This window comes from Desmodus rotundus, chromosome 1, assembly GCF_022682495.2.
Source record: "Desmodus rotundus isolate HL8 chromosome 1, HLdesRot8A.1, whole genome shotgun sequence".
Classification (NCBI taxonomy): Eukaryota; Metazoa; Chordata; class Mammalia; order Chiroptera; family Phyllostomidae; genus Desmodus; species Desmodus rotundus.
Genome location: NC_071387.1, coordinates 4632170 through 4657310, shown reverse-complemented (window position 1 = coordinate 4657310; position 25141 = coordinate 4632170). Strand labels below are relative to the sequence as shown.

Here is a 25141-nt window from a genome sequence, read left to right as displayed (position 1 = left end):
TAGGATGATGTCACCCGCCATCCTCCCACCCCCTGCTCTGTGCTCAGAGGATGTCTGGCATATTGTCCCACCATCACAGCGGGTCTGGTGGGGACGGGGAGAGGACAGTGCAGGGCTGAGCGCATGCCCACCATCACCCCACGAGGCACTGACACACTGCCACCGACCCTTCAGGGTGGCTCTCAGACTTTTCCATTGAAGTAACTCCAATGGCCAGGGACAGAATGTGTCACCCCCAAGACCAGGGTCACGTGAGGGGGGCAGTGATGTCTGCTGGGGGCCCCACAGGGCTTATCACAAGCTGTGAGATTTCATCGAAGTCTCTTATTTTATCTCAAAAATGTGTGTGAGTTCCGCATCCATAGCCATGCTCTAACTATGCTCATTTTTAAGTGAAAAGGCTTCGCTCCAGCACCTTTGGGCAGAGCTGACCCTCCGAGCAGACGAGCAGTGGGTCGCACAGCCCCACCCCTGCCCCAGGAGAGCCCAGCCTGGACAGCATTTCATCCGACTCAGGTCCCACTTCCGTGTCTGGCCCAGCTGAGAAGGTGGCGGCACAGACCGGCCCGGGCCAGTCTGGTCACAAACCACAAAACAGGTTGAGCTCTCACTGACAGAGCTCGCTACGCTCTGTGCACAAGCCCAGTGCTTTCCACGCACCACCCCACCCACTCCTCTCGCCGCATGGGCAACCATGAGCCCCCCTTCGCAGAGGTGGAAACTGAGGCTTGGGGAGCAAAGCAGCTGAGCTCGGAGACCGCCCGGTCGGGGAGCAGGGGCTGCAGCCCGGCCCTCTGGCTCCTGGCTGGTGCCTGTGGGTCTCCGTCACTGGGTGTGGTGGGGGTGGGCGGCGGGGAGGACTCCTGAGTGCCGGGCCCTACCTCCAGGTGCCCCCCTGGTCAGCATGCCCCCGAGGATCCACGGCTACCTGCACCAGCCACTGCTGGTCTCCTGCTCCGTGCACAGCGCCCTCCCCTTCCGGCTACAGCTGCGGCGGAGCGGAGCCCCGCTGGGCGCAGAGAGGCACTTGCAGTGAGTGGCCAGTGGTCGGCTGTTGTCCTCAGCCACAGGGCTCCTGGGGTCCTGGTGCCTTGCAGGGATCCGAGGGGAATGGGTGGCAAGAGGGGGACCTTGGTCTTGGTCATATTGCCTTCCAGGGCGACCCAGCCTGGGCATCTCCCAGTGTGGCCAGGGGTAGCAGAGGGTGGTCCCTGAGGATCCCACCACCGCTGGGCCATCGCCCCAGGAAGGAGTCACAGACCTTCCCTAGCTTCCAGGAAACTCATCCCATGCAGGGCCTGGCTCCCAGGGAGTCAGGGCAGGAGAGGCCTCTGAGACCCTCCCCTTTAAGGATGGAAGTCCAGGGCTCAGAGAGGGCAAGGGACTTGCTCAAAGTCACACAGCATAACGTGGAATGTGCATGTCCTCAGCTGCCCGCCTCTTCTTACCCAGCCTCCAGGAGGACTCGGGGCCTCCCTGCTGGGCAGGGGTCTGGGGAACGGAGCCCCTGAGGGCGGGATGAGCCCAGGGGACCCTGCCTGGGGTCAGTGTGGTTGTGTGTCTCCAGCTGTTGTGTGTTCACAGGGAGTCAGGCAACAGCAGCTGGGAGATCCCGCGGGCCTCCAAGGCCGAGGAAGGCACGTACGAGTGTACAGCGGCCAGCAGGGCTGGGACTGGGCGCGCCGAGGCCCAGGTTGTCGTCACAGGTCTGTCCCTCCGAGGGTCCCCTCTCCACGCCTCCCTGACTTTCCCCGCTGGAGTCTCCTCCCAGGGTGTCCCCATCTGTGGAAAGGGTGCCAGCCAGCTGCTGGGACTGTCCATCACCCAGAGCCTGGCTGCCCACGCTGCCACCTGCCTGCTGGACCCCCCGTCTGGGCTGTTGCCCCAGGATGGCCTGCAGGCCTCAGCTGGAGAAAGGTTGGGAACCTCGCCCGGCTCCAGCCATGCTCCCCCACCAGCCTTTCTCCCACCCCTGCCTCCTTGGTGTGGCCTTTGGGGCTTGGCCAGCCCCCAGGCCTTTTCAGGGGCCACTGTCCATCTTGCAGTCCCTACCCCTTATGCCTCCACGTCCCCCCAGCTCAGGAAGGTTGGAAATGCCAGGCCATCTTGAAATGAAATTGGCTGTATTTTTTAACCCACGGACTCCAGCTGTCTGGAGGGGAGGGGGCCGGCAGCTCAGGAGGTTAGGCCTCCTGCAGCTATAGGCACACCCACCGCAGCTCTTCCGAGGGCAGCCCAGGGCCCAGACAGGCGGAGGAGTCTGAGCAGCCTGGGCTCCCTCCCCCACAGCCCCTTGCCTGGTCCCCTTCCTCCCAGACCTCCGCCTGCCTGTGCGTTTCACCTTGGGTGTGCGCCATCCCGCTGGGCAGCACTGCCGTGTGAAGCAACAGAAATCTGCTTCTTATCACTGATGAGCCCAGAGAAGCAGAAGAGTGTTAGGAGACCTGTCCACTGTCACCTCCCCTGCTAATCCTTCCCTGTAGCTGCCTTTTCTCTTTGTGGTGAAACTATTTTAAACTCGAACTCAGAGCTTTTGAGTTTAAGTCCCAGCAAGTCCCTGTCATTGTCTAATGCACTACCATCAGCTTCTACCACAGGTCTCCCCAACACACTGGTACCCCAGTATGCTTGCTGGCGTATTGGAGTGCATTGGTGTAAATATATTTAAGAGAGAAACACACTTCAGTATCTGTCTCTTTTTTTAAAAGTAGGTTTTCTTGTATAATATTCTATGATCACACCCAGTACAATGAGCAGTAATGCCTTAATGCCGTGAATTTCGTCCGTGGTCATTCTCCCACCGGCCCCAGAATGTCGACCTCCAGTTCGTTTCTACGGTTTTTAGTGGCTGCGGAGATCAGACACTCTCCTCACCTGGATGTCATGGTCATGGGCTCGTGTGGCCTGTGTGGATCCAGCTTTCCCCCTGCAGGTCCTCAGGCCCACGCCCCTGGTTAGACGGTCTCTAATCTTGTCACTTCTCTGGCTTTTTCTTGTCAGAGACAGTGCTTTCCTTGGCCCTCCTCTCCCTCTGGGCGGAGGCCTTGGTTCTGCACTTGGATGTTTCAATGGCCCTGCTGTTTGCAGAGAATGGCTTTGTACTCACTGTTCTTTCCCTCTTGAGGGTTATTTTTAAATGGACCTTCATTCCCCAAGGGTGCAAACTGTGGCTCAAGGGGTGTGAAGAGTGGTGTATGTAGCTTTAGTTCCGTGCTGAAGTTGGGTGTTGGGTGCAGAAGTTGGGTGCACGCGCCCGTGCAGCCCTCGGCAGAGGTTTGGTGGCCACAGGGAATTGTGCCCTAGGCAGGGTGGTACCCGCTGCTCTGCTGGCAGACATGCCCTGAGGGACGCGGCGCTGGGTTTCCGCATCTGGACACTCCCGGGCCTGCAGGTTGGTGCCCTCCCCGTGCCAGCCCCCCGGAGCCTCCTGTGTTCTTGTCCCCGCAGACCCTCCTCCACAGCTGGTCCCTGCACCCAATGTGACCGTGTCGCCGGGGGAGACTGCCATTCTGTCCTGCCGCGTCCTGGGAGAGGCCCCCTACAACCTGACGTGGGTGCGGGACTGGCGAGTCCTGTCGGCCTCGACGGGCAGAGTCACACAGCTAGCCGACCGGTCCCTGGAGGTCAGCGCCATCATCCCCAGTGATGGCGGGCGGTACCAGTGCGTAGCCAGCAATGCCAACGGGGTCACGAGGGCATCCGTCTGGCTCCTGGTGCGAGGTGAGACTCTTCCTGCCGTGGCTGTTGTTCCAGTTCCTCACACTACCTAGCGCTTACCCCCAAAGCCCATCGATCCACCCCTCTGCGCAGACGCCACCTCTGGCAGGCAACGTCAACCCTTTCAGTGTTTTCTGGGCCTTCAGAGACCGAGGCGTCTGAGCCTCCTACCCTATGTCTACGGGGTCCCTCTTGGGAAGTCCATCCTCTTATCTAACCTAAATTTCTACTGCTGTAGACCAAGCCAATTTTTGTCTCCTGACCTTTACCCGTGCCTTTAAGCACCTGCTCGCCCACCCCACCCCCAATATGTGGGACACGGAGGGAATACTAGAAACTTCTGAAAGCTCAGGGATCAGACTTGCTTGGCGGGGTTGGACAGCACTGACAAGATAGAGATGGAGGAGACTGTTGCAGGAGCACCCGACTGGGAGTCTCAGGACCTAGATGTGTCCTCTGGTCTATCAGGGTTTAGACGGCTCCTCCTCCCCGGGTGCGTTTTCCCCAAGTGTAAGGGGAGCAGAGTGGTGAATCGAGGCTTCTCTCTGGTGCCAGTGGTAGCTGGAGCGGCTGCTGGGTGGGGTGAGAAGGGCTCTGAGGCCATATCCAGGCTGCTGGTGCAGGAGGGGTGTGCTGGCCATTTCTAGATGAGGGGGCAGGGCCCGTGAGGTCTGTTCAAGCCCGACAAGTCTGCTGTGCTTTGAGTGATGTGTGGGCCAGGACGGAACCTGCGTTTGGGGCCGACACTGCAGGCCTGGCTGCCACCCGAGGTCACTGGAGGTGGGGGCCCTCCCAGCCCGGGCACCTCCCCAAACCTCCCCGAGGTGTTCTGTTGGGGGGGGGGTGGAGCTCCAGAGAGCTCGAGTCTCCCCCTGGCTGCATTGGGAAATCAGCCCCTCTGTGCCACCCCACCCCTGCCTGTCCCAGGGATGTGCCTGGGTGGCTGCCTGGTCAGCCCCAGTCCCTGAGGAAGCCACTCCTTGGGATTCAGGCTCTTCCGGGCCTTTGCTTCCTACATCTCTGCCATCTGTGGCTGTGGCGGGGAGGGTGGGGTCCCTGGGCTGGGGGCCTGGGACAGCTCAGCTGCCCTGACAGGTTCTTTTCCTTGAACCGCAGAGGCCCCGCAGGTCAGCATTCACACCAGGTCCCAGCGCTTCTCCCAGGGCATGGAGGTGAGGGTCCGCTGCTCAGCCTCTGGGTTCCCGGTGCCCCACATCTCCTGGAGCCGTGATGGTCACACCCTGCAAGGGGACAGCAGGTGAGGGGCCCAGGGCCTGGGGCCAGGCACAGGTGGTTGGACAAGGGCTCCCAGGGGACCTGGCCCAGCCTCAGTCTCCAGGGGTCCTTTGAGACTCAGGAGAGCGATCACTTTGGAGTCGTGAACCGAGCTTCAGTGTGGGCTCCGGGGTCAGGAGCTACAGCCACAGAGTCCAGCAGCCCTATGCTTGGATCCCGCCCCTGCCGTTCAGGCTATGTGACCTTGTGCAAGTCACCTTACCTCTCCGAGCCTCCCGAATGGGAAAAGACAATGTATGTAAAGTACAGAGCACACAGCTCAGCACAGAGCAAGCAGTGTAGAGTGTGGTCTCCGTTAATTAGTTTGTTGTTAATGACGCCTGGAGGGACCCTCACACGATCCGCCCTAATCAGCCCCTTGCTGTCAAACACGTTTTACTACATTGTGACTCCAGAATCCACATCGATGGCCAGGGGACCCTCGTCATTCAGGGAGTGGCCCCAGAGGATGCTGGGAATTACAGCTGCCAGGCTGCCAATGAGGTCGGCACAGACGAAGAGACAGTCACCCTCTACTACACAGGTACCCTGGCCCTGGGCATCCCAGGAGAGGGGTTTCCTCCCTCCCTCCCTCCCTTCCACCCACAAATACGTACTGAGCACCTGCTGTGTGCCAGGCCATGGGGACACCACCATGAATGCATGGTCCCTGCCTGGTGGGGAGGCACAGAACAAATAAATAAGGCACTTTGGGGTGGTGAGGGTGCATGAAGCAGGGCAGGAGGATGGGTGACATGTATGTGGGATAAGGGGGCGTGGCTTCACACACAGGATGAGCTGAGGCCCCTGTGACAGACAGGAATGGGACAGTGCTTCGGGCAGAGGGACCGGTGGGGTACCGGCCCAAGGGCCAGAAGGAGTCCTGGATGCTCCTGGGGCTGCCAGGAGGCTGGTGTGGAGTGGGGGGGAGTGCGGGGCAGGGGAGGAGCTGGCATCCCACGGAGAGTGTTTGAGGACCTTGTAGGGTTTGGTGTCAGGGCAGCTTCGGAGAGGGACAACAGGGGCATTTCGTCCAGGGGTGACTGGCTTTGATTGGAGGTCCTGGGTGGGAAGCTTGTGAAACACCAGCTGCGGCTAAATTTTCCTGGGGTGACTGACTGTCCTGATTGGTGGGGGATGGGGAGGAGGCAGAGTGCTCGGGTCCTCCTCTGTCTCCAGCCCCCCTCCCAAGCCGTGGGAAGCCACAGTCTCATTCTAGGGGGTTTGTGGGTCGGTCCCAAACTCCCCCCTGCTCCCCACACAGACCTGCCATCCATCTCTGCCGTGAGTGCGGTGGTCCTCGCTGCGGTCGGCCAGGAGGCCGTGCTGGTGTGTGAGGCGTCAGGGGTGCCGCCACCCCGGGTCGTCTGGTATCGAGGTATGTGGCGTGGGGAGGGGGGCCTGTCGGGGTCCTGGAGGACCAGCTTTCTAGAACAGTCGGGGGGGAGCACTTTGAATGGGGTGTCTGGGGAGAAGAGGCCCATTTCAGCAGCTTCCCCCACTGCCACCCAGAGCCCTGGTGCAGGGCACGGCTGGTGCAGGACGGCTCAGGAGTTGGGAGCCCCTGGGTGACCTCAGGCAGGTGAGCTGGCATCTCTGAGCTAGCTTCCTGGTCTGGAAAATGGGGAGAGGCCAAGATGGTTGCGTGAGGATGGAAGGAGTCTCATACATCAGGCATCTAGAGCATACCCGGCGCACGGGCCGCGCTGTGTTCGTAGTGACGGCGGTGATGAGATTACCTGAGCGATGGGAGACACAGCAACAGGGATGCTCTGAGGCTCTTTCGAGTTCATGGGTACAGAGCGTTTTCTCGGTGCCAGATGCCGAGCTGAAGTTTGATTGACGGGAGCTGTTCTCGCACCCCCACCAGCGGACGTGGGTGCTGGGCTGCCACCTCGGCCTTTCTCGGAGCAGAAACCGGGCTCCTTCTCAGCTCTCAGCCGGGTCTCCTGTGCCACCCTCTCCCACCCGGATACTCTCCCTCCTGTGTAGCACCTGTCTGCCATCTTGTCACAGCCTCACCTTGACTTTGAGAAAGGCAGGGATTATCTCAGAGTTCCAGCAGGATTAGCTCCGAGTTGGAGCATTTGGTTCCAGGTCACCAGCCAGTGGCTGGCAGAGGCCTTGGGACCCCTTATTCAGGGATCATGTCACTGCGTTTCTGGCTGAGAGCCCTGCCAGTCCCGGAGTCTCTTTCTAAGAGGGGAATCTCTCAGTGGAATGTTACTTTCCCTTAAAAAGGAATGAAATTCAAGTCATAGGACAATGTGAACATAGTCAACACCATTGAACTGTACACTTAGACGTGGTTAAGATGGTAAATTTTATGTCATGTGATTGTTGTGGCCACAGTTAATTTTTTTGTTTGAGTAAAGGAATGACATTCTGATACAACACAGATGAACCTGGGAAATGTTTTGCTAAGGGAAACAACCAGACACGGAGGGACAAATACCATAGGATCCCACTCTGATGAGACCCCTAGAGACGCAAACCCGTGGGACAGGAAGTAGACCTCGGCCGCCAGGGGCCGGGGCAGGGGGAGCGGGGAGGGCGTGATTCCTGGGGACGGAGGGCCCGTTTGGGAAGATGAAGGAGTTCTGTGGGTGGCTGTGGCGATGGGTGCCCGACAACATGGATGTACCCAGTGCCACTGAATTGGACACCGAAAATGCTTAACACGGTGAAAGTCTGTGTTATGTATATTTTACCACAAGTGAAAAATTAAATTACATTTTCAAAAGGGGTTCAGAACCCAGGAGTCTGTCAGCCTCAGGAGCCCGGCGGAAGGCCTTGGAGGGGCAGGTGTGGGGCGGTCACCTCAGGTCGGCCCCGGGACCATCCCAGAGCCAGTCTAAACCTCAGTCTGGACCCGGGGCCGAGGGTGGGGGCCCCCGAGGGAGGCCCAGGCAAGGAGTTCTTGGGTGATTGGCTGTTGCATGTATGGGGACAGGCTGGGCCTTACTCCTGGTCAACCAAGGGGCTCAGTGAGCTGGACCTCGCGGTGCTGACTTAATTTTTTAAACTGTGGCACAATACACGTAACAGAAAATGTCCCCTCTTCACCATGCTTTGGGGCACAGCCCAGTGGCACTGGCCGCACCCCGCTGTTGTACAGCTGTCACCACCATCCGTCTCCAGAACTTTGCATCTGGCAAAGCTGAAACTCTGCCCCCCGACTTTTGGGGGGAACATTCCCACTGTCCCCGGGCCCCAGCCTTGTGAGTTGTAGGGGCCCGGGGTCAGGAGGTCGCCAGTGGTGACCGGGGGCCCTTGCCTGATGCTTTGTCATCTCTGTTCCAGGGGGTCGCGAAGTGATTCTGGCTCCTGGGGACTCCAGCTCCGGGACGCTTCGGATCCCGGCGGCCCAGGAGAGGGATGCTGGGGTCTACACCTGCCAGGCTGCCAGTGAGCTGGGCGACGCCTCTGCGGACATCCGGCTGGAGGTTGGATGTGAGTGCCCGCCTGTCCCCACCTGCCTGCCCCCCTCTACCTGCTTCTGAGCAGGGAGGACAGCTCCTCCAGGTCGCTGACCAGTGTGGAGTTGGCCCCATATGGCTCCCAAGCACGTGGGGACAAGGGAGGTCCGAGGGAGATGAGGCATGCATCACGTTTTTCTTTTGTCCTTCATATTGAGGTTATCGGGGTGACACTGGTTAATAAAATTGTACAGGTGTCAGGTGCGCAGTTCTACAACGTGTCCCCTGTACACTGTGTTGTGTGTTCGCTGCCCCGAGTCAAGTCTCCGCCCGTCACCATTTATCCCCTTTACCACCTCCTCTACCTCCCCCCACCCCTTGGCCCCACGGCATTACCTCTTGCTACGTCACAGTTGCCCCAACACTTGGTGGCTTAAAACAATAAACGTTTCTTATCTCTCAGCTCTGGAGGGTTAGGGCTCTGGGAGCGGATTAGCTGGGCACTTCTGGCATGGGGCCTCCCAGCGTTACAGTTCCTACACTCGCCTGGCGGGGGCAGCATCGAGGGAAGGCCCACCTGAGGCACCAGGAGCTGCTCCACGCTCGCTCACGTGGCCGCTGGTGGGATGTCTCAGTTTCTCACCACGTGGGCTTGTGCAGAGGCATCCTGTGACCTGGTGTCCAGGGAGCAGGGAGGTGACAGAGAGAGAGAGAGAATATGGATCTGAGTCCTCAGAGCCAGCTGCAGTCTTGGAAGTGACCCGCCATCACTTCTGCCAGTTCCAGTCTGTTGGTGGCACAGACCAGCCTTGGGACACAGAGAGGTGGGTGGGCTACACAGGGTGCAGACCCCGGGAGCAGGCCTCACTGGGGCCGTCTTGGAGGCCACCTCCCACAGAGACAGGCTTGGGCATTGTTGTCCTGAGACCCGAGCTGCGGTCTCGTCTCCATCACTCACCATCTGCCGGTTTCGGTCAAGTCATCATCGACCCTCAGTTTCCCCCAGCTGACCATACCACTTTCTCTCCTGCCTGGCTCTGAGGGCTCAGTGACATCGGGCACAGTGCTCAGCACAGGGTCTGGCCCATTGCGCCTGCTTAATAAATGAGAGGCGAGCACCCCAGTCTCACAGGCAGGGAGTCTGGAGTCTTCCGTGGCCGGTGCATGGCCTTGGCAGTGAGCGCCGTGATGTGGAGTCCCAGGCCTGGGCCCAGGCACCGGGAACTGCTCAGAGGTTGTGGGCACCGTTCCTTGGCACGCTGAGCGGGGCGGATTGGGCTCCGAGGGTTTGCTGCAGCCGCAGTAGGACAGACAGGTGCTGGGAGATCCGGGGACGTGCAGAGAATCGAGAATGTGCTTTTCCGGACTGGGGGCCGGGCTGGGCCAGGGCTAGGTGGGCCGGGCTGGGCACGGCACTCCGGAGAGGATAGAGCCCTGGGTGGAGCAGGCCCAGTGGGAGGGTCTGGCCCTGGGGGTGACCGTGCCATCTCAGGGATCCTCCTAGGTTTGGGGGGCCCTTAGCCTTCATTCATTTGTTCCATCATTCATTCCTCCAACACATGGTCGCTGGGTGACCAGGCTCTGTGTTGGGGACACAACAGCATCTGCCTTTGTGTTGCCAGTGGGTCTTTGAGAATACATGGAGCACTGAGGGTTTGGAAGTGGCATCCTTGGAGTCTGTGGGAAGGGGGCCACCCCAACTCCGGGGACTTGGGAAGGCTTCTTGGAGGAGGTGATGTCCCAGCTGAGCCCAGAGTAGTCAGTCGGGTGACGAGCTGTGGAATAGCATTCCTGGCCAAGGGAGCGGTGTGTGCAGATCCCCCCTGTGACAGGAGGCAGGGAGTGAGGCGGCATAGAGAGGGTGGGGAGAGGGGAGGGGCTGTGAGGCAGTTGCTACCTGCCGCGGGTCACTCCTGGCCTGGCCTCGGGAGCTGGCCAGAGCCTAGGCTTTGTCCCGGGGTGGCAGCAGGAGGTTTCAAGGAGGAAGGCTGTGTGCTCAGACTTTCCCCACACAGCTGGGCTCTCGGGTGGAGCAGGGTGGGTATGGAAAGACATGGGCTTAGTACCTGGTTATAATAATAAAGGTATAAGTTGAAACTTCTATGAATTTGCCTTGTGCCAGGGCCAGCTCTGAGCAGGGTTCATGTACCAACATGTAATCCTCTCACCCCTTTAGGGTGAAGGCTACCGTTATCCCCTTTATAGATGGGGAAAATGAGGCACAGAGAGGTTAAGTAACTTGATCATGGTCACACAGCTGGCAAGTGGCACAGCTGAGAGCTGAACCCAGGGTGCCAGCCTTTAGCCCCAGCACCTGACCCTAATGCACACCAGCAGGGAGAGCTCCGACGCTGCTTCCCACTCTGAGCCGTGGGCTCCTCATCTGCACGATGTCTCAGGTGTCCTGTGAGTGAGCAGTGAGAATGGCCCGGAACTCGGCGGGCGCCACAGTCCTAGTTATCAGTCAGTAGGATCTGGGGGAGTGGAGAGGGTGCTCCAGGGTGGGCTGCCCTTGGCATTCCCAACAGGCAGCCCCCTTGTTGCTCTGTGTCTGCTTTCTTTTCAGCAAGGCCTTGTTTCTTTGGGGCCGAGGCTGACGTGCTGCCTGGCCCTGTCATTCGCCTGCCAGCCATTGCCCTTGGGGACCATCTCCCAACGTCAGAGGGAGGAGGCAGCTGGCATCCTAAAGGCAGGCTGCTGGGGGCACCGGGCTTCTGGGGGTGCTGGGCCACTGTGGCCTCTGGCTTTTAGGCCAGGGGAGGGTGGACAGTGGCCCGGCACCTGTGTGTCGGGCAAGCTGGCCTGGCGGCAGTGGTGGGAAATTGAATTTCCTGCCCATCTGGGTGGCAGCTGTGGTCCAGCCTTTGTGGCCAGGCTGGTAGAGCCCTCCCAGCCAAGAGTGGGTGGGCCCCGGGCCCACTTCCTGCTGCTGAACTGGAAACTGTCTTCCTGGTGGCATTTGGGGACACCTCAAGGAGGGCAGCCTCCCCCTGCAGGACAGCGAATCACTGTGTTGTGGACCAGCCTGCAAGGGGCTTTTGCATCGGCTCTGGACCTGGCATTTGGCCGTCGAGTCCTGGATCCGTGTCCAGGTCCCGCTGCTGCTTTGGCTTCTTTGGGAGGTAAATGATTTACCTCCCTGAGCCTCCCCGTCCTCGGCTGTGAAGTGGGCACGACTGGAACAGAGCCTGCGCATAGGGCCCCTGGGAGGTTGTGTCTGGTTTGGGGCTTGCACGGGGGACGCTCAGCACACTTGCAGCAGACGGGCCGGCTGACAAGGGCCTGCCGAGGCGGTGGGGCACACTGACTTGTGCCCCGGCCCGTGGCCGGGCTGCATGGCGGCCACCCCTCCCCACATCCAGGGCCCTTTCTATTAAAGAACTGTCCTGAAATGCGTCGTCTTTGCCTTGGGGGCTTCTGTCTAGATGGACGTGTGCCCGTCCCTCTCTGCTGTCTCATTTCAGTCCCTGCTTCTTAGTCCCAGCCTCTTCTGGGGTCCACTTTGCCCATCTGTACCGTCTTTGGCCCGGAGACCCCTCCCTGCTGCTGGCCAGTCGAGTCAAGGCCGATGGGCTCTCTCCGTCCCACCAGCTCTGCCCCAGGCCTCTGTGCCACAGAACCCGGGGCGGGAGGTGGCAGAGGGGACTGGGGGCTGCAGGGTGTCGGACGATGAGAAAGTGGCCTGGAACTTTCAGCTACGGGAACCAGGGTAACAGTAGAGGTCCCTCTGTACAGATGGGGAAACCGAGGCCCTGAGTGGTGAAGGGGTTCGCCCAGGAGTACCCAGTGGGGCTGAGGCAGTGCGGGCGCCCTGCCCAGGCTGAGGGCCTGCAGGCCGGTGTCCCCGGTGCTGAGGACTGAGCAGGAGAAATGGAAGCCAGCACTTCTGTCGTGGCCACTTCTCAGCAGCCGTTAGAATCCACGGAGCCTTCCTGGGAGGGGGAGTGGCCCCACCAGCTAGGTCCAGTTACTAGCACCCTCCACTCCTCTGAAGATGAGGGGGTGAGAGGGGGGGAGGCAGAGGGAGCCCTGGGAGGCCCCGCAGGAGGTCCAGGGCAGCCCTTGAGGTGGCCAGACCCTCGTGTCCGGCGCCCCTCCCAGGCTGGTGGCCGACATCCTTCACTGGGGCCGTTCTCTCTTCGTGGGTCTCCGGGTTCCCCACACAGAGCCACCTCCTCACAGACAGGTGGCTGCAGCCTCAGCTGGAGAGACCTGGGCCTGCCTGGCTCTTGCCCCGGAAACCTTCCCAAGGCCAACACGAAAGGGCAGATGGCAGAGGAGTCAGCTCACTGTCCCTCCCTGGGTTACTGAGGGTTGCACCGGGGAGACTTGAGGAGGGGCTCCAAGCCTGAAAGCCGAAGTGGCTGGGCCTCGCGTAAAAGGCCCCGGGAAGAACACTGGGTGGGCGTCCAGCCCCTGATGCCCCATGTAACCCCCTCCTCTGGCCCACAAGGGGACCGGAAGACCTTCAGCTCTGGCATATGAGGGTTGTGGGGTCCCGCCTATTTGGGGGCTCCAGAGAATTGTGGGGGACGGCCACAGAGGAGGGTGAGTCACAGTTTCCCGGGCAGGGTCTGAGCCTGGGATCTGGCGGCATTTGGGATTCGCCCTGAGAGAGGACGCAAGAGTGGGGTGTGGCCCTGGCTGGGGAGTGGCACGCTGTCCCAAGTGCACAGGGGGACACAGTGGCACGGTGTCGAGAGCCTGGGCTGCAGCGGCAGCCGGACCTGGGCCTTGATCCCAGTTCTGCCACTGGCTTCAGGCTGTGCCCTTGGGCGGGTTCTTTAACCCCTCTGTCCCTCTATGTCTGAGTCTGTTTGTTGGGGGCTGTGGTGATACCACTTCCTGAGTTTGTTGGCACCATTCATGAAATCATAGTCCTGAAAGCTCTGTTCCCATGCATGTCACTCAGTAGGCATTCGAAATGCTACCCTTTGTACCTCTTATTTGCTTGTTACTGTAAGGGTCTGTCCCTTCTCGGAGGGAAGTTCAGGCCTGGGAGGAGAATGAGGACGAGAGGGCCTCGCAGGAGCCCAGATTCGGGAGACAAAGCCAGGCTGAGTGGGGTCTAAGGCGGGATCTCAGAAGGGAGGCCTGCTGGGGAGAAGGAGGCTTGAGCTGGGCCCTGGAGACCGGCCGGGCGGAGTAGAGAAGGCAAGCTTTGGGGGTACTGTCCCTAGGGTTGAACCTCAGCTCTGCCCAGGGTAGAAGGGATGGCATAGCTGTTCCCCTGGGGCCAGGGCCCTGCAGGACCAGCGACACCCCCTGAGGCAAGCCTGGGGCGGTGGCTTTCTGGGATTCTGCGCTGGGCCACCGGGCCCGATGAGACAGGCGCGCGGGTGGCGTCCGGAGTCTGGTCCAAGACCGTCTTCCTCATTGTTGTAATTTTCCTAGCTGTGTTTACGTCTCCCTGGAACATCCCTCACCCCTGAGGCCAGGAGGGAAATTTGATGTCACGGTTTGGAGGGGCAGGGGAGGATTCTGGAAAGAGATGGAAAGAACGAAGAGGTGCAGGGTTTTCCATGGTGCTGGATGTGAAGCGTTACCAAAAGCCTGGGGGACCTTCCTGGCCCCAGGTCTGGGGATAGGGGCCTGAGGCCAGCGTCCAGAGATAGCAGGGGACAGGGCCTGGACCCGCCTGGAGTTGGACCTGCTCTTGGCCTGCCAGGGGCCGAAAGGACGTGAGAGTCTGTTCTGGGAAATAACTCGTCTTTCCTCCCCGACTATAAAAATAAGACTGCGCTCGGGGAAAACATTTGGAAGGAGCACTGCAGTCTATTAGCAGCAGTTAGCTTGGGCAGGGGCGTGGGATTGGGGGATGTGTGGAGCGAAAATAAGGGAAAATACTCGTGCGTGTGTTCGAATGTATCATAACTCCGGCGAGCAGGGAAGCCTCGTTCAGAAATGTTGTCCCGGAGAATCACTCACACTGCCCTTCACTCTCAAGTGTTACCATTTGGATCAGAAACCGCACGGTCATGCTGTTCCTACGAAGCGTGTTTTGATTTTTGTGGTGGCATTTTGCACGCTCGCTGCAAAAACCACAGCAAACAAAGACTTAGAGAAGAGATTAAAGATGGCTGCTGCACACCCCTCAAAGTTGGCCCTTTGGGGTGGCATACACAGAAGGGACCCTGGAAGTGGTTGCTCAAGCCCAGGACACCTGTTAAAGCAAGTGTCCTGTGGCCCAAGATGGGGCGATGATGGGGTCTCAGAGGCCCCTGCAGCCCCTCAGGGGTGGGCTTCCCAGGAGGTGTCGCTGCCAGGAGCCAGAGAGTTGCCCCTGAGTCCCCGCACAGGTCTATAAGGTGGGTTGGCAGCTTCCCGCTCCTGAGAGCTCTCCAGGGGTGGGTCCCCCCAAGTTCAGGTTGGCCTTGGAGCTTTGGGTATGAGTCAGCCCCAGGTTCACAAGGGTCAGGCTGGAAGTAGGAAGGACCTCCCAGTGATCGGGGACAGTCCCCTGGGGCTGGGTGGGTCCAGCTGCCATGACTGGTCACCTTCTTGCAGATGCGCCCCAGCTGATGGAGCTGCCCCGGGATGTCACTGTGGAGCTGGGCAGGAGCGCCCTCCTGGCCTGTCGCGCCACAGGCCGCCCGCCCCCGATGGTCACCTGGCGCCGGGCAGATGGCCGGCTGCTGGAGCCCGGGCGGGGCAGCAGGACCAGGCAGCCAGACTCAGGAGTGCTGTTCTTTGAAAGTAAGAGATTGGGGCAGGGGTGGGAGGGCAGTGGGGACAGGATGGCTTCTGACACCCTGCACCCCCAGTCTGGGTGGCCGGGGCTGGACCCTGAGCCCCAGCACTGATCATGGGTGACGCAGGGTGACGTTCAGCCGGGTGACTCTGGTCAAGTCATCGCACTATGCTGAGTGGTCGTAGCAGTGATGATGGCCGGGCGGTATACTGCTTGGGTTTGATGACAGGCCACCCATGGTGTGAGTGACACATGTGCAACCCTAGCACAGTCCCTGACACATGTCATAGGTCTTAGCCATCGTCCTCACCACTCCTGCTAGAGCTAGTTTACTGTGTGCCAGGCTGGACGCCGGGCACCATGTTCACGTCATCTTGCTGACCACCCTCAGTCACATGGCCGGGTATTGATGCATTGTCCCCATTCTGCAGATGAGCAAGCTGAGGCCTTCTGCCCTCCCGCAGCCCGGCTCTGTGCCCCATCGCCCTCCTCTCTGCCACCCCTAACCCTCTCTGCCTAACCTCTGCAGGGCCTGGCTGTGCCGAGGGCTCCCTCTGCGCCGGGGCGCAGAGCCTGTGGCGGCTGGAGCCGGGGCGTGTCCCCAGCAGTCAGGCCTGCCTCTTCCCTGCCCCTCAGGTGTGGTCCCTGAAGACCAGGCCCCATACGTCTGTGAAGCTCAGAATGTTTTTGGGAAGGTCCAGGCGGAGACCCGGCTGGTGGTGACTGGACACGGTTTGTTGGGGGATCTAGAGGGGCAGGGGAAGTGGGAGGTGGGGACACCCCGGAGGGCACCCCCACGGCCACCCATCCTTTGGGACAGATGTGTCCAGGGCCAGGTATTCCTAGAGGAGCACCTGCAGGCCTGCTTCCTGGGCGGGCCCCTGGGGAGGGGATGGGAGAGCCTCTGTCCCCACCCACAGGAATCTAGAGCCACCAACACTGTGTCCTCTCCCCACAGCCGCCCCCCAGATCGCCAGCAGCGCCTCCACCGTCCGGGTGCTGGAGAGGCAGCCCGTGTCCCTGCCCTGCATCATCCTGGCCGGAAGGCCCTTCCCAGAGAGGCGCTGGCTCAAGGGCGGTCGGCCGGTGAGTGCCAGGCTCCTCCCGGTGCAGCGGGCGGTGCTGCTGGGCGACAGAGGGGAGTGTCCCATTCGTACCTTGGCTCCACTCTGCTGTGCCCCTGTTTTGGAATATCCTCTTCCTTCCTCCCTCTGTTTCCTGCCTCTTTTGAGAACCTTCTCTGATAATGTGCTGAGCACATCGCCACCCTCTCAGGTCTGGCCAAGGCTGGTGTGGCAGCCCCCACCCTGGAGCTCAGCAGGAGGATCTGGCCTCCTGTTATTGGTGAGGTCTGGGAGCTGGGGGCGCGGATGCTGTGTGCCGGTCACCCCATTGTGGCTCCAGGGCTCAGCTCTGACCTGGGCTCTGTAACTTGTGCCCAGCTACCTAGCGCAGCGCCTGCACACGGCAGCTGCTTTGTCCCTGCACATGGACTTGCTTCCCTCTGCTTTCTTCTCTTCCCCTCTCCTGTCCACCCCTTTGCCCCCTTCCTCTTGATCCTTCTGCCCTGTCCGCAGACATGCCGGGAGTCCTTGTGCCCTGGAGTCCAGAAAGAGGTGCCCTCACCCCCATTTTACTTCAAAGCACTAGAGACACCTAGGGAGGCAGCGACCCTGTGGCCGTCTCTCTGTCCCTGCTGCCAGGTCCGGGCGCCGTGGTCCCAGCCGTGGGGCTGTGCAGTGTGCAGGCGTTGCGGGAACTGGCTGTGACAGCAACTCACAGTCAGCCCGTGCAGTTAGATGTGACCCAAGGGAGGCTGTGCGTGGGAGTGGGGCTGGGTGGTGAGCGCCCTTCCTGAGTTGTGGGCACATGGGAAGGAGTGGCCCTGGGCCTCACCAGTGCCGGGACAGGCCTGTTGGCGCTCAGCGGACACTCGGGGCCCTCGCCAGTGCAGCTGCTGTGCACTAAGAGCAGAAAGGTCCTCCAGCTCGCTCGGCCCCAAGGGGCCTGGTGCCGAAATGTCCAGGAGCAGAGTGTGCAGCCAGGCTCACAGGACGGGGACAGGGACGGGGAGGCCACAGCAGGGGCCCGGCCTGGTCTGGCTTTCTGGAGGTCGCCCCAGGCCCATTCTGGACCAGTGTCCCCTGACACCCTGGTGCTTGTGGGGCCCTGGGTGGCCACCAGGAGTCGCTCTCCCTGCTTCTGTCACCGGGACCCCATCTGAAGTGGGGACCCACACCTCTGCTCTGTGAGCCTCTCTTCTCTCCCCGGGGCCTCGGGGTGGTGGTGCCTCGGGGCTCCAGCTGCTCCTCAGGAGGCCCCAGCCCTGCGCTCCCAGGAGAGGCTCCTCCGACCCGGCAGGGGTCAGGCGTCTTGCTCTGTCCAGTTGGCATGGCGAGTGGGGTGGGGGCATGCTGGGGGTCAGGCCCACCTAGCTGTGAGGGTCTGTGGAGGTGAGGAGCCTTAGGGAAGGGGTGGGAGCTGGGCAGTCATGGCCTCACCCCCATCCCCCACTAGCTCCCCCACCTTCTCCCAGTCCAGCCTGCACCCTGCTGGCTGGGCGTCTCTGAGGCCTCTCTCTTAGCTGGCACTTCCTCACCCTCCCCAGCTCCCGTCTGGCAGCCGGCATTCCGTCCGAGCTGATGGCAGCCTCCACCTCGACCGGGCGCTGCAGGAGGACGCAGGGAAGTACAGCTGCGTGGTCGCCAACACGGTCGGCTCCCAGCACAGGGATGTGGAGCTGGTCATCCACGGTGAGTCCCGAGGCCCCAAGGCCGTGGGGTAGGGCCAGGATTGGGGAAGGTGTGTGTGGGGACTTGATCTTGAATACCTTTGTTTGAAGAGAAACTTGCACAAGTTGTAATCACTGTAGGAAATTTAGAGATTGGACAGGTGAATAAAAAATACTCCTGTAATGCTAACAGCTAAGAAGAACCAGAATAATGTTACCTGTTGGTGTGTATCTCCATACTGTATACACCTGTGAGCTTGCACACACCCCCTCATATATAATAAATTGTGTGTAATGTAAATTATGTATTTCTATACCAGTTGTATATGCATCTACGTTTCCATCCATCGGTCTATAAATTCCGTGCGAACACACGCACGTACATATTTTAAAGCCAGGCGGGGGCCGCCGTGTCCTGCTCCTGCTCTGCAGCCCGAGTTTCCCATTGCGCTGTGTCCGCTGTGTCCTGTGACCGGTGTCCGTCAGTAAACTCCCAGAAGCACCGGTTTAAGACGGTGCACCCTGCTTGGACGAGCCGCGCGTATCTAACCTGTCCCCTCGCAGGGACATCTGGGGATAGAGGCCCGGGGCCCCCACCTTCGCCCACGTGACCGAGCCTGCCTTAGGAGAAACCCTTTTCTGTGGAACTGAGTTTCCAGTCACGGGGATTGCCCATTTTTAGGGCTTTTCTTGTGTTTCGCCCAGTTACTCTCCCACTCACAGCACCCCTCCTCCCAGGTCCCACTGTTCTTTTTAACGGAAGATGAGGAGTTTAAAGGAAGTTTGATTATATTTCGTCCTTTACCAAGTATGTTAATGCCCTGTTTTAAAAAACTTTTGTTTCATAAAACCCCCAAGGGAGAAGCAGAAATTACACACTCTTCCCGATCTTTGAGGGGAAAACCGAAGTGCAGGAGGAGGCTGGGTGTAGAGCCCGGGGTCTCGTCTCCCCACGACCCCAGTGGCGGTCCGGCGCTGGGCGCAGGCCCCATGGAGACCTCACTTCGTTTTCCTAATGGCTCCAGGACGTGGGCTTTGAAAGGCGCCCGTTCTGGAGTTCGGGAAGCTGAGGCTCCAAGAGGGGAGTGACTGCTCGGGTCACAGGTCAGCAAACCACGCTGCCCGTGCAGAGCATGTCACCCCGAGGGCCCAGTGTGATGGCCCAGCCTCTTCTGCGGGGCGGCGTGAACCCCTCCGCTGTTCTGGCTTCCCTCCCGGCTCTCCACGCCCCTCAGAGGTCCGTCTGTGTGCCCACGACGCTGGGTGGTGCCCTGAAGGGATGTGGCTCTTGTTTCCAAGTGGACCTGTGCTGTGACTATTTCCTGCCATTTTTCATCTGGCCATCCCCCGTGAGTGGGCAACAGATCAGGGTCATGTAGCTTTTTTTGCTGATCAAGGAATAGGGGCACCAAAGGATGGAGTGGTTTTTCCCGAGTCCCAGGGCACAGGGAGGGCAGGGCAGGGGCCCAGGCCAGGCTGCCCTCTGAACTTGAACGGTGGCAACTGGGGGTGCTCTGCTCTGCGCTTTGTCCTCTACCGTTGAAATGTGGTTTTTTTTCACTTGTGGTGCAATATTCAGAACAGAGAGTTTACCATTTTAACTACTTTTAAGGGCACAATCCAGTGGCATTAAGGGCCTTCACATGGTTGCATAACCATCCTCTCTGTCCGTCTCCAGAACTTTCTGACTTTCCCAAACTACGCTCTGAGCCCATGAAACCCTGCCTCCCGTCCTTCCCCTGCCCCGGGCCAGCATGCCGCTCGCTGTCTCTGGATGTGCCAGTTGCAGGCACCGCTCACAGATGCGGTCATGCAGCGTGTGTCCTTCTGTGCTGGCTTACCGCACTTGGCGTCGTGGCTTTCAGGGCCCATCCACGCGGCGGCACCACGTGTCGCTCCCTGTTAAGGCCGAACACCGTTCCCTGTGTACACACCACGTGATGTCTGTCCATCATCCGTGGATGGACATTTAAATTGTTTCCACCTTTTTGCCGTTGTGAATAATGTCACTATGAACTTTGGTTTACGAAGCTGTTTTTTTTTTTTTAAAGTGCCACCTAGAATCCAGTCCCCCGCCACCCACCACGTCACCAATGAAGGGGTTCCAGCTTCTCTTCCTTGTGTGGCCTCCGGGGTTCCCACCCCCGCCATCACCTGGACCAAGGTAGGTGGAGCTTGTCAACACCAAGGGTAAGGAGGGGCAGGCCCAGCGCCTGGTGGGGAGGGCGTGATGCCACATTGCCCTGGGGTGTGGGCTCTGCCCATGTCACCTGTGACTGTGCCACAGGAGAGCAATGCCTTCACCTCCGGCGGTCCCCACTACAACGTGAGCAAGGATGGCACCTTAGTCATCGCCCGGCCATCCACCCAGGACGCGGGGGCCTATGTCTGCACCGCCACCAACACTGTGGGCTTCTCTAGCCAGGAGATGCGGCTTTCTGTCAACAGTGAGTGCTGGCTGTCCTGGTCCTGGGGGGTGGGGGCTTGGCAGGGGTGGCCGCAGGGGCCTGGACCCTCTGACCTTACCTGCACCTCCCTGTACCCTGGTCAACCCTGCCTCTAAATTGTTCCCATGTGAAGGACACATGGGACAAAGCTCAGAGCGCTGTCCCCGGTCGAGTGGACGTGCTCTGAGAGCATTTCCCGCTCACATGTAAGTGAAGTCACGTGGTCTCTGTCTTTCCTGGTCTCAGCCACGTGCAACTGCCAGGTGGCTGCGGCGGCGGGGGGCGGGGGGGGGGGGCATCGCACCAACGGGCTGGACACCACCCCCCCTACACCGGCCCCCGGCCCCCCGCCACCTCCACCTTGGCAGGCCCCTCACCAGCCCCTCCCCCTGATTCTTTGTGTTCCAGACCCTCTGATTTCCTTTCAGCCTTTCTTGAGGCCACGGCCTCAGGGCCTTGGCACATGCAGTTACTGCTGTTCAGAATGCCCTTCCCCCGCCTCTGGGCCCAGCCGGCATCTCCCATCTGTCAGATGCCAGCTCTCCCTGGTCCCAGGCAGGGTCCAACGACCTTGCTGTGGAGGGTGGAACGTCCCCTTCCTGATGTCTGTCACAACTCTGATGAAATAAATAATTGCGTGTGAGCTATTGGGCACCAGGGTTCCCTGCAGGCCCTCTGTGCCGAGGACAGGTGGGACCCACTCTCGCTGCTGTGTCCAGCGGTCACCCCAGAGCTGGGCACTCAGTGCTGTGTAGACGAGTGAGCAGACATAAGCCCGCCTCCCGCCACACGCACCCGGGTTCCCTGCTCTCGTACCCTTCTGATGCAGGACGTGCAGGGACCCATGTGCGGCCCGCGGGTCCCACTGTCCCCAGCTGGCTGGCTTGCTTAGTTGCTGATGCTCGGATGCCCTGGGGGCCTTTGCTGTAGGAGCGCCTGGCTGGAAATGCGGGGGGCCTAGGGAAGGAGGGGTTCGGGTAGTCTCTGCCACCAGGAGCCTCCTGCTTGACAGGAGAGCACGGTGGTGGGCACAGATTAGTACAGCCCCCCACCCGCCCCCTCCCCCGATGGAGTTGGGGAAGGTCAGAGGGAGACTGGGTGTCCCCTGGACTGAGTGGGTGATCACAGGGGACAGGGTATAGAGAAGAGGAAGAGGAGAGACCTTGCCCCAATGTCCCCAGGGAGAAGCCAGAGGGGCGTAGAGGTGGGGACAGGAGCAGCCATGTCAGCGCCGCCACAGCACGGGGGTGCTGGGGAATCCAGCGGATCCGAGCCCACCCCAGAACTGGCACCCTCCCATCACGACAGAGCTGCCTCACCTCCGCAGCCCCGGGTGGCAGTACCACCTCGGCTTCCTGGGGGAGCTGTCCTGGTCCCCTCGGGGCCCCGTCCTGTGGCTCCCTGACCTGCTCATAGTTTCTACCTGTTTCCACCAACAGCCAAGCCCAGGATCCACACCAATTTCTCACATGATACAGACAAGCCCCTGAGAGTCACAACCAAGGCTGGTGATGAGGTGACCTTGGACTGTGAGGCCCAAGGCTCCCCACCCCCATTGGTCACCTGGACCAAGGACTTCCGCCCTGTGCCAGCCATCATGGACAGGTAACCCCAAATGCATGGCCTCAGCCTGAGGAAAGAGAAGAGCTTGGGGTTTAGGGGAAAACAGGCCTCAGGTGGCCAGTGACCCAGGGGGTGTGAAGACCCTGTGGGTGCTCCCAGGGGGTGTGCATTCACCTCTGCACACAGTGCCTTTGTCCTTGGGTCCCCTGAAGCCTCTGCTCGAACCTCTAGAGGGTCCAAAGATGCCCAGGGTGAGACCCTTGGGCATAATGATCCCTGGCATTTCCCGCCCTGCTGCTGGGCGCTGCACATGGGCTCCCGCTACCTGCATGGCAGCCCATGTCGCCTGAGCTGAACTGAGGCTCAGACAGCTGGGGGAGCCGCTCACGGTCCCCCAGCTGCAAAGAGCAGCACCGTGGCTGGGTCAGCATCCTGGCCGTGATGTGGGCTCCATCCTCGCAGGCTCCCCAGCCCACGTGTCTGGCGGCCACGCTTTCTGACTCAGCTTCTCCCAAACTGTCACATGTCCTGGGAGTGGGATGTGGCTGGCTTGGGTGTCCTTCAAAGCCAGGCCGCACCCCCCCAGACAGGGGGTGGGGGTGGTTCCAGACAAGACAGCCTCAAAGCTCTGGGGGCCCTTGACCTGTGGGGGTGGGGGAGGACGGCTGCAGCTCTGGCCGGTGACATCAGCGCTGGCGTGGCCTTTGAGAAGTTCCAGACTGGGGAGTTCTGTGCAGCCCCCACTCCCCGACACCCACACGTGGTTTCTGCATCCGAGAACATCTGTTTGGTGAGCCCTTCCAGTCCTTGGCGCCTGCGCCTCTGAGTAGAGCTGGGGCCCGTGGCCCACCTGGGTCTACAGCGCCCCCTCCTCAGACCTTGTGGGTATCCCTGCAGCTCGGTGTCCTGCACGGAGTGGGAGCAGGAGCCAGAGGAGCCCATGTCTGTCCCCAGAAAGCCTGGGCCCTCAGCTGGGGCTGGCTGGGGGCTGGTGTCCAGGTGCTTATTTGGTTAGGACTCTTGCAGAAATGGGGGACCACAGTTCCTCATTGTTCAGTTCCTCTTTGTTCACCCCTTCTTGTTGTGATCATGGGGACAGGTCCGCAGGGAGCCATAAATTTGTGAGTGCCGCTTTTGCAATCCTTGAATTTCGCTCTGTTCCTTCTCCCCTGTCCTCTGCACTTCTCGCTGGCTTCCGGCTTTCTCCTGAGACTTACCAGATTCTGGGGTGTATCTAAATGAGGAGGGAAAGCGGCCTGGGGGCGGAGCTGGGCTGAGGACCCCCGAGCCCAGCTGGGTCCGTCGCAGTTGTGTGGTCTCAGGTCTCCATCTGCAACGTGGACACTGTGTAAATGGTGTTCGTGCAGCACGATGATGGATTTGCGAGCCTCGGTGCGCCGTAAATCGCTCCCCTGGACCACATCTGGCTGCTGCTGTTCACGAACTGAAGCATCATTTGCAGCTTTTAAACACGAACCCATCTGTTACCCTAGTTCATTCTCGTCCGCTTTCTTAAGATTCACGTGCTGTTATAACTCTAAGTTCTCACTATGTTCGGATTGTGCGTTCATCACCAGGGTCGATTTCAGATCACTTCCAGCTCCCCCCTCACCCCCCGCCGCTGTAAGTCCCGTGTTAATCAGCAGCCTCTTCCCATTCCGGCCCCCCCTGAGCCAAGCCCAGCCCCTGGCGACCACCAGTCTGCTTTCTGTCTTTGGATTTCTCTCTTCTGGACGTTTCATGTAAATGGGATCACACTGTGCGTGGCTCTGTTCACTTGGCATCGTGGGTTTTAGGTTCGCCCGCGTCGTAGTGGTGTCGGAACTCTGCTGCATTTCTGCGGCTGGGTGATACACTCCACCGTGTGACAGACCGCCTTTGCCGATCCACTCACCAGCGGAGGGGCATTTGGCTTCCCGGTTGCTGGCGACTGTGGGTAATGTTGCCGACTTTGGGTTGCATTTAAACCACATATAAGCGCCCTTCACAGGCTCTGGGCCCCTGGTTCCTGTGCCTCCCCATCCCATCTATGTGGAGTGTCCAGCGGCTGTTGGGCAGCTTCCCCACATGGGCCCAGCACAGCCTTCTCACTGACGCAGCTCCCTGTGGCCTCTGGGCCATTCGCCCCGAAAACGGAGAGTAGGAACCCCCTGGAAAACACACGCCGTGGGGGAGCAGCACAGGTGTGGGGGTGGGGGTGGGTCATCTTCCCTCTCCTTCTCCTTCCCGAGGCAGTCCCAAGGCTCCTCTGCTGCAGAGCGGAGCTGCATTCTGGAAGCTGGCGAACTTGCTCTGGGGAGTAGGGGCGGGGGGGGGGTGGAGCTCCAGCACACCCCCTGCTCGATGGGAGGTGCCAGCTGCTCACCCTTCTTTCCTCCTCTGCTGGGCCGTGCTCCCCCCACCTGGTTGAGCTGCCCCCTCACCTGTGGAGGCCCCTTCCTGCTGTCCCCACCAAGTCTGCGGTGTAATCAGGCTTAGAACCAGGATGTCGCCGAACCTCTGAGGCGTCCTCCATGTCCCTGCGGGCAGGGCTGGCCCTCGGCTGCCAGCCGGCTGGAGGTGGGTGTGGTGAGCGCATCATGCCTGGTGTGCTGAGGGTGAAACAGAAGCCCGTGGGGTAGGGGAGAGCTGAGGTCCTGGCCTTCCACTCCCGGGGCTGGGCCTGCCACACGCTCACACATGCACAGACACACCCGGGCATGCACACGGATACGCACAGACTTGCACACACACGCACATGGATACCCACGGACCTACACATAGCGGGTGCGTGGGCCTACACCAGGCGGGCCACTGCTGTCTCTGGAGGGTCTAGAGAACCCTCCGAGTGCTCAGGGATCCGTGGCCCCCAGGTCGGAAAGTCCTAATAAGAAAGAAGGCCCCATGGGGTTTGAGCGGCCATGACGCCGTCCAGCCCCAGCGGTGCGCACGGCCCTCTGCAGCTTTTTCGTGTAAACGCTTCTGTGGAACTAAACTCAGCGTGTCTTCTGTTCTGCACGCCTCACGGACACTTCCCTGCCTTGACCCGTTTCCTTGATTCATTCCGGCTTTTCATTTAAAGGACAGCATAACATTCCAGGGCGTTTGTCTCTCGCTGTTGCTAAGCGGCTGCTCTGGAGGCAGGAGCGCTGGGGCCAGTTTTCGGAGGCGATAAACGGGGCTGTTGGAGCGTCTCTGCACAGATGCTTCTCTTTATCTCCGGGTCATGTCCCTGGGGGACAGTCCCGTAGCAGACGGCTGAGTCAAGGGTGGGAATGGTCACAGAGTCCTCCTGACCCTCTGGAACAGCTATTCATGG

The 25141-nt window shown here is 60.3% G+C and overlaps 1 protein-coding gene across 1 annotated transcript in view; it reads left to right on the top strand.

Annotated features, from left to right (window-relative positions):
• Positions 1-25141, top strand: part of HMCN2 (hemicentin 2) — a 134817-nt gene that overhangs the window by 30352 nt on the left and 79324 nt on the right. Inside the window, exons 9-22 of the mRNA XM_053919687.1 lie at positions 888-1032; positions 1585-1706; positions 3448-3720; positions 4834-4975; positions 5409-5536; positions 6257-6370; positions 8296-8445; positions 14919-15107; positions 15739-15834; positions 16061-16188; positions 17711-17855; positions 19885-19997; positions 20121-20280; positions 21720-21885. Coding sequence (XP_053775662.1) covers positions 888-1032; positions 1585-1706; positions 3448-3720; positions 4834-4975; positions 5409-5536; positions 6257-6370; positions 8296-8445; positions 14919-15107; positions 15739-15834; positions 16061-16188; positions 17711-17855; positions 19885-19997; positions 20121-20280; positions 21720-21885 — 2071 coding nt within the window. The remainder of the gene's footprint in view (positions 1-887; positions 1033-1584; positions 1707-3447; positions 3721-4833; positions 4976-5408; positions 5537-6256; positions 6371-8295; positions 8446-14918; positions 15108-15738; positions 15835-16060; positions 16189-17710; positions 17856-19884; positions 19998-20120; positions 20281-21719; positions 21886-25141) is intronic.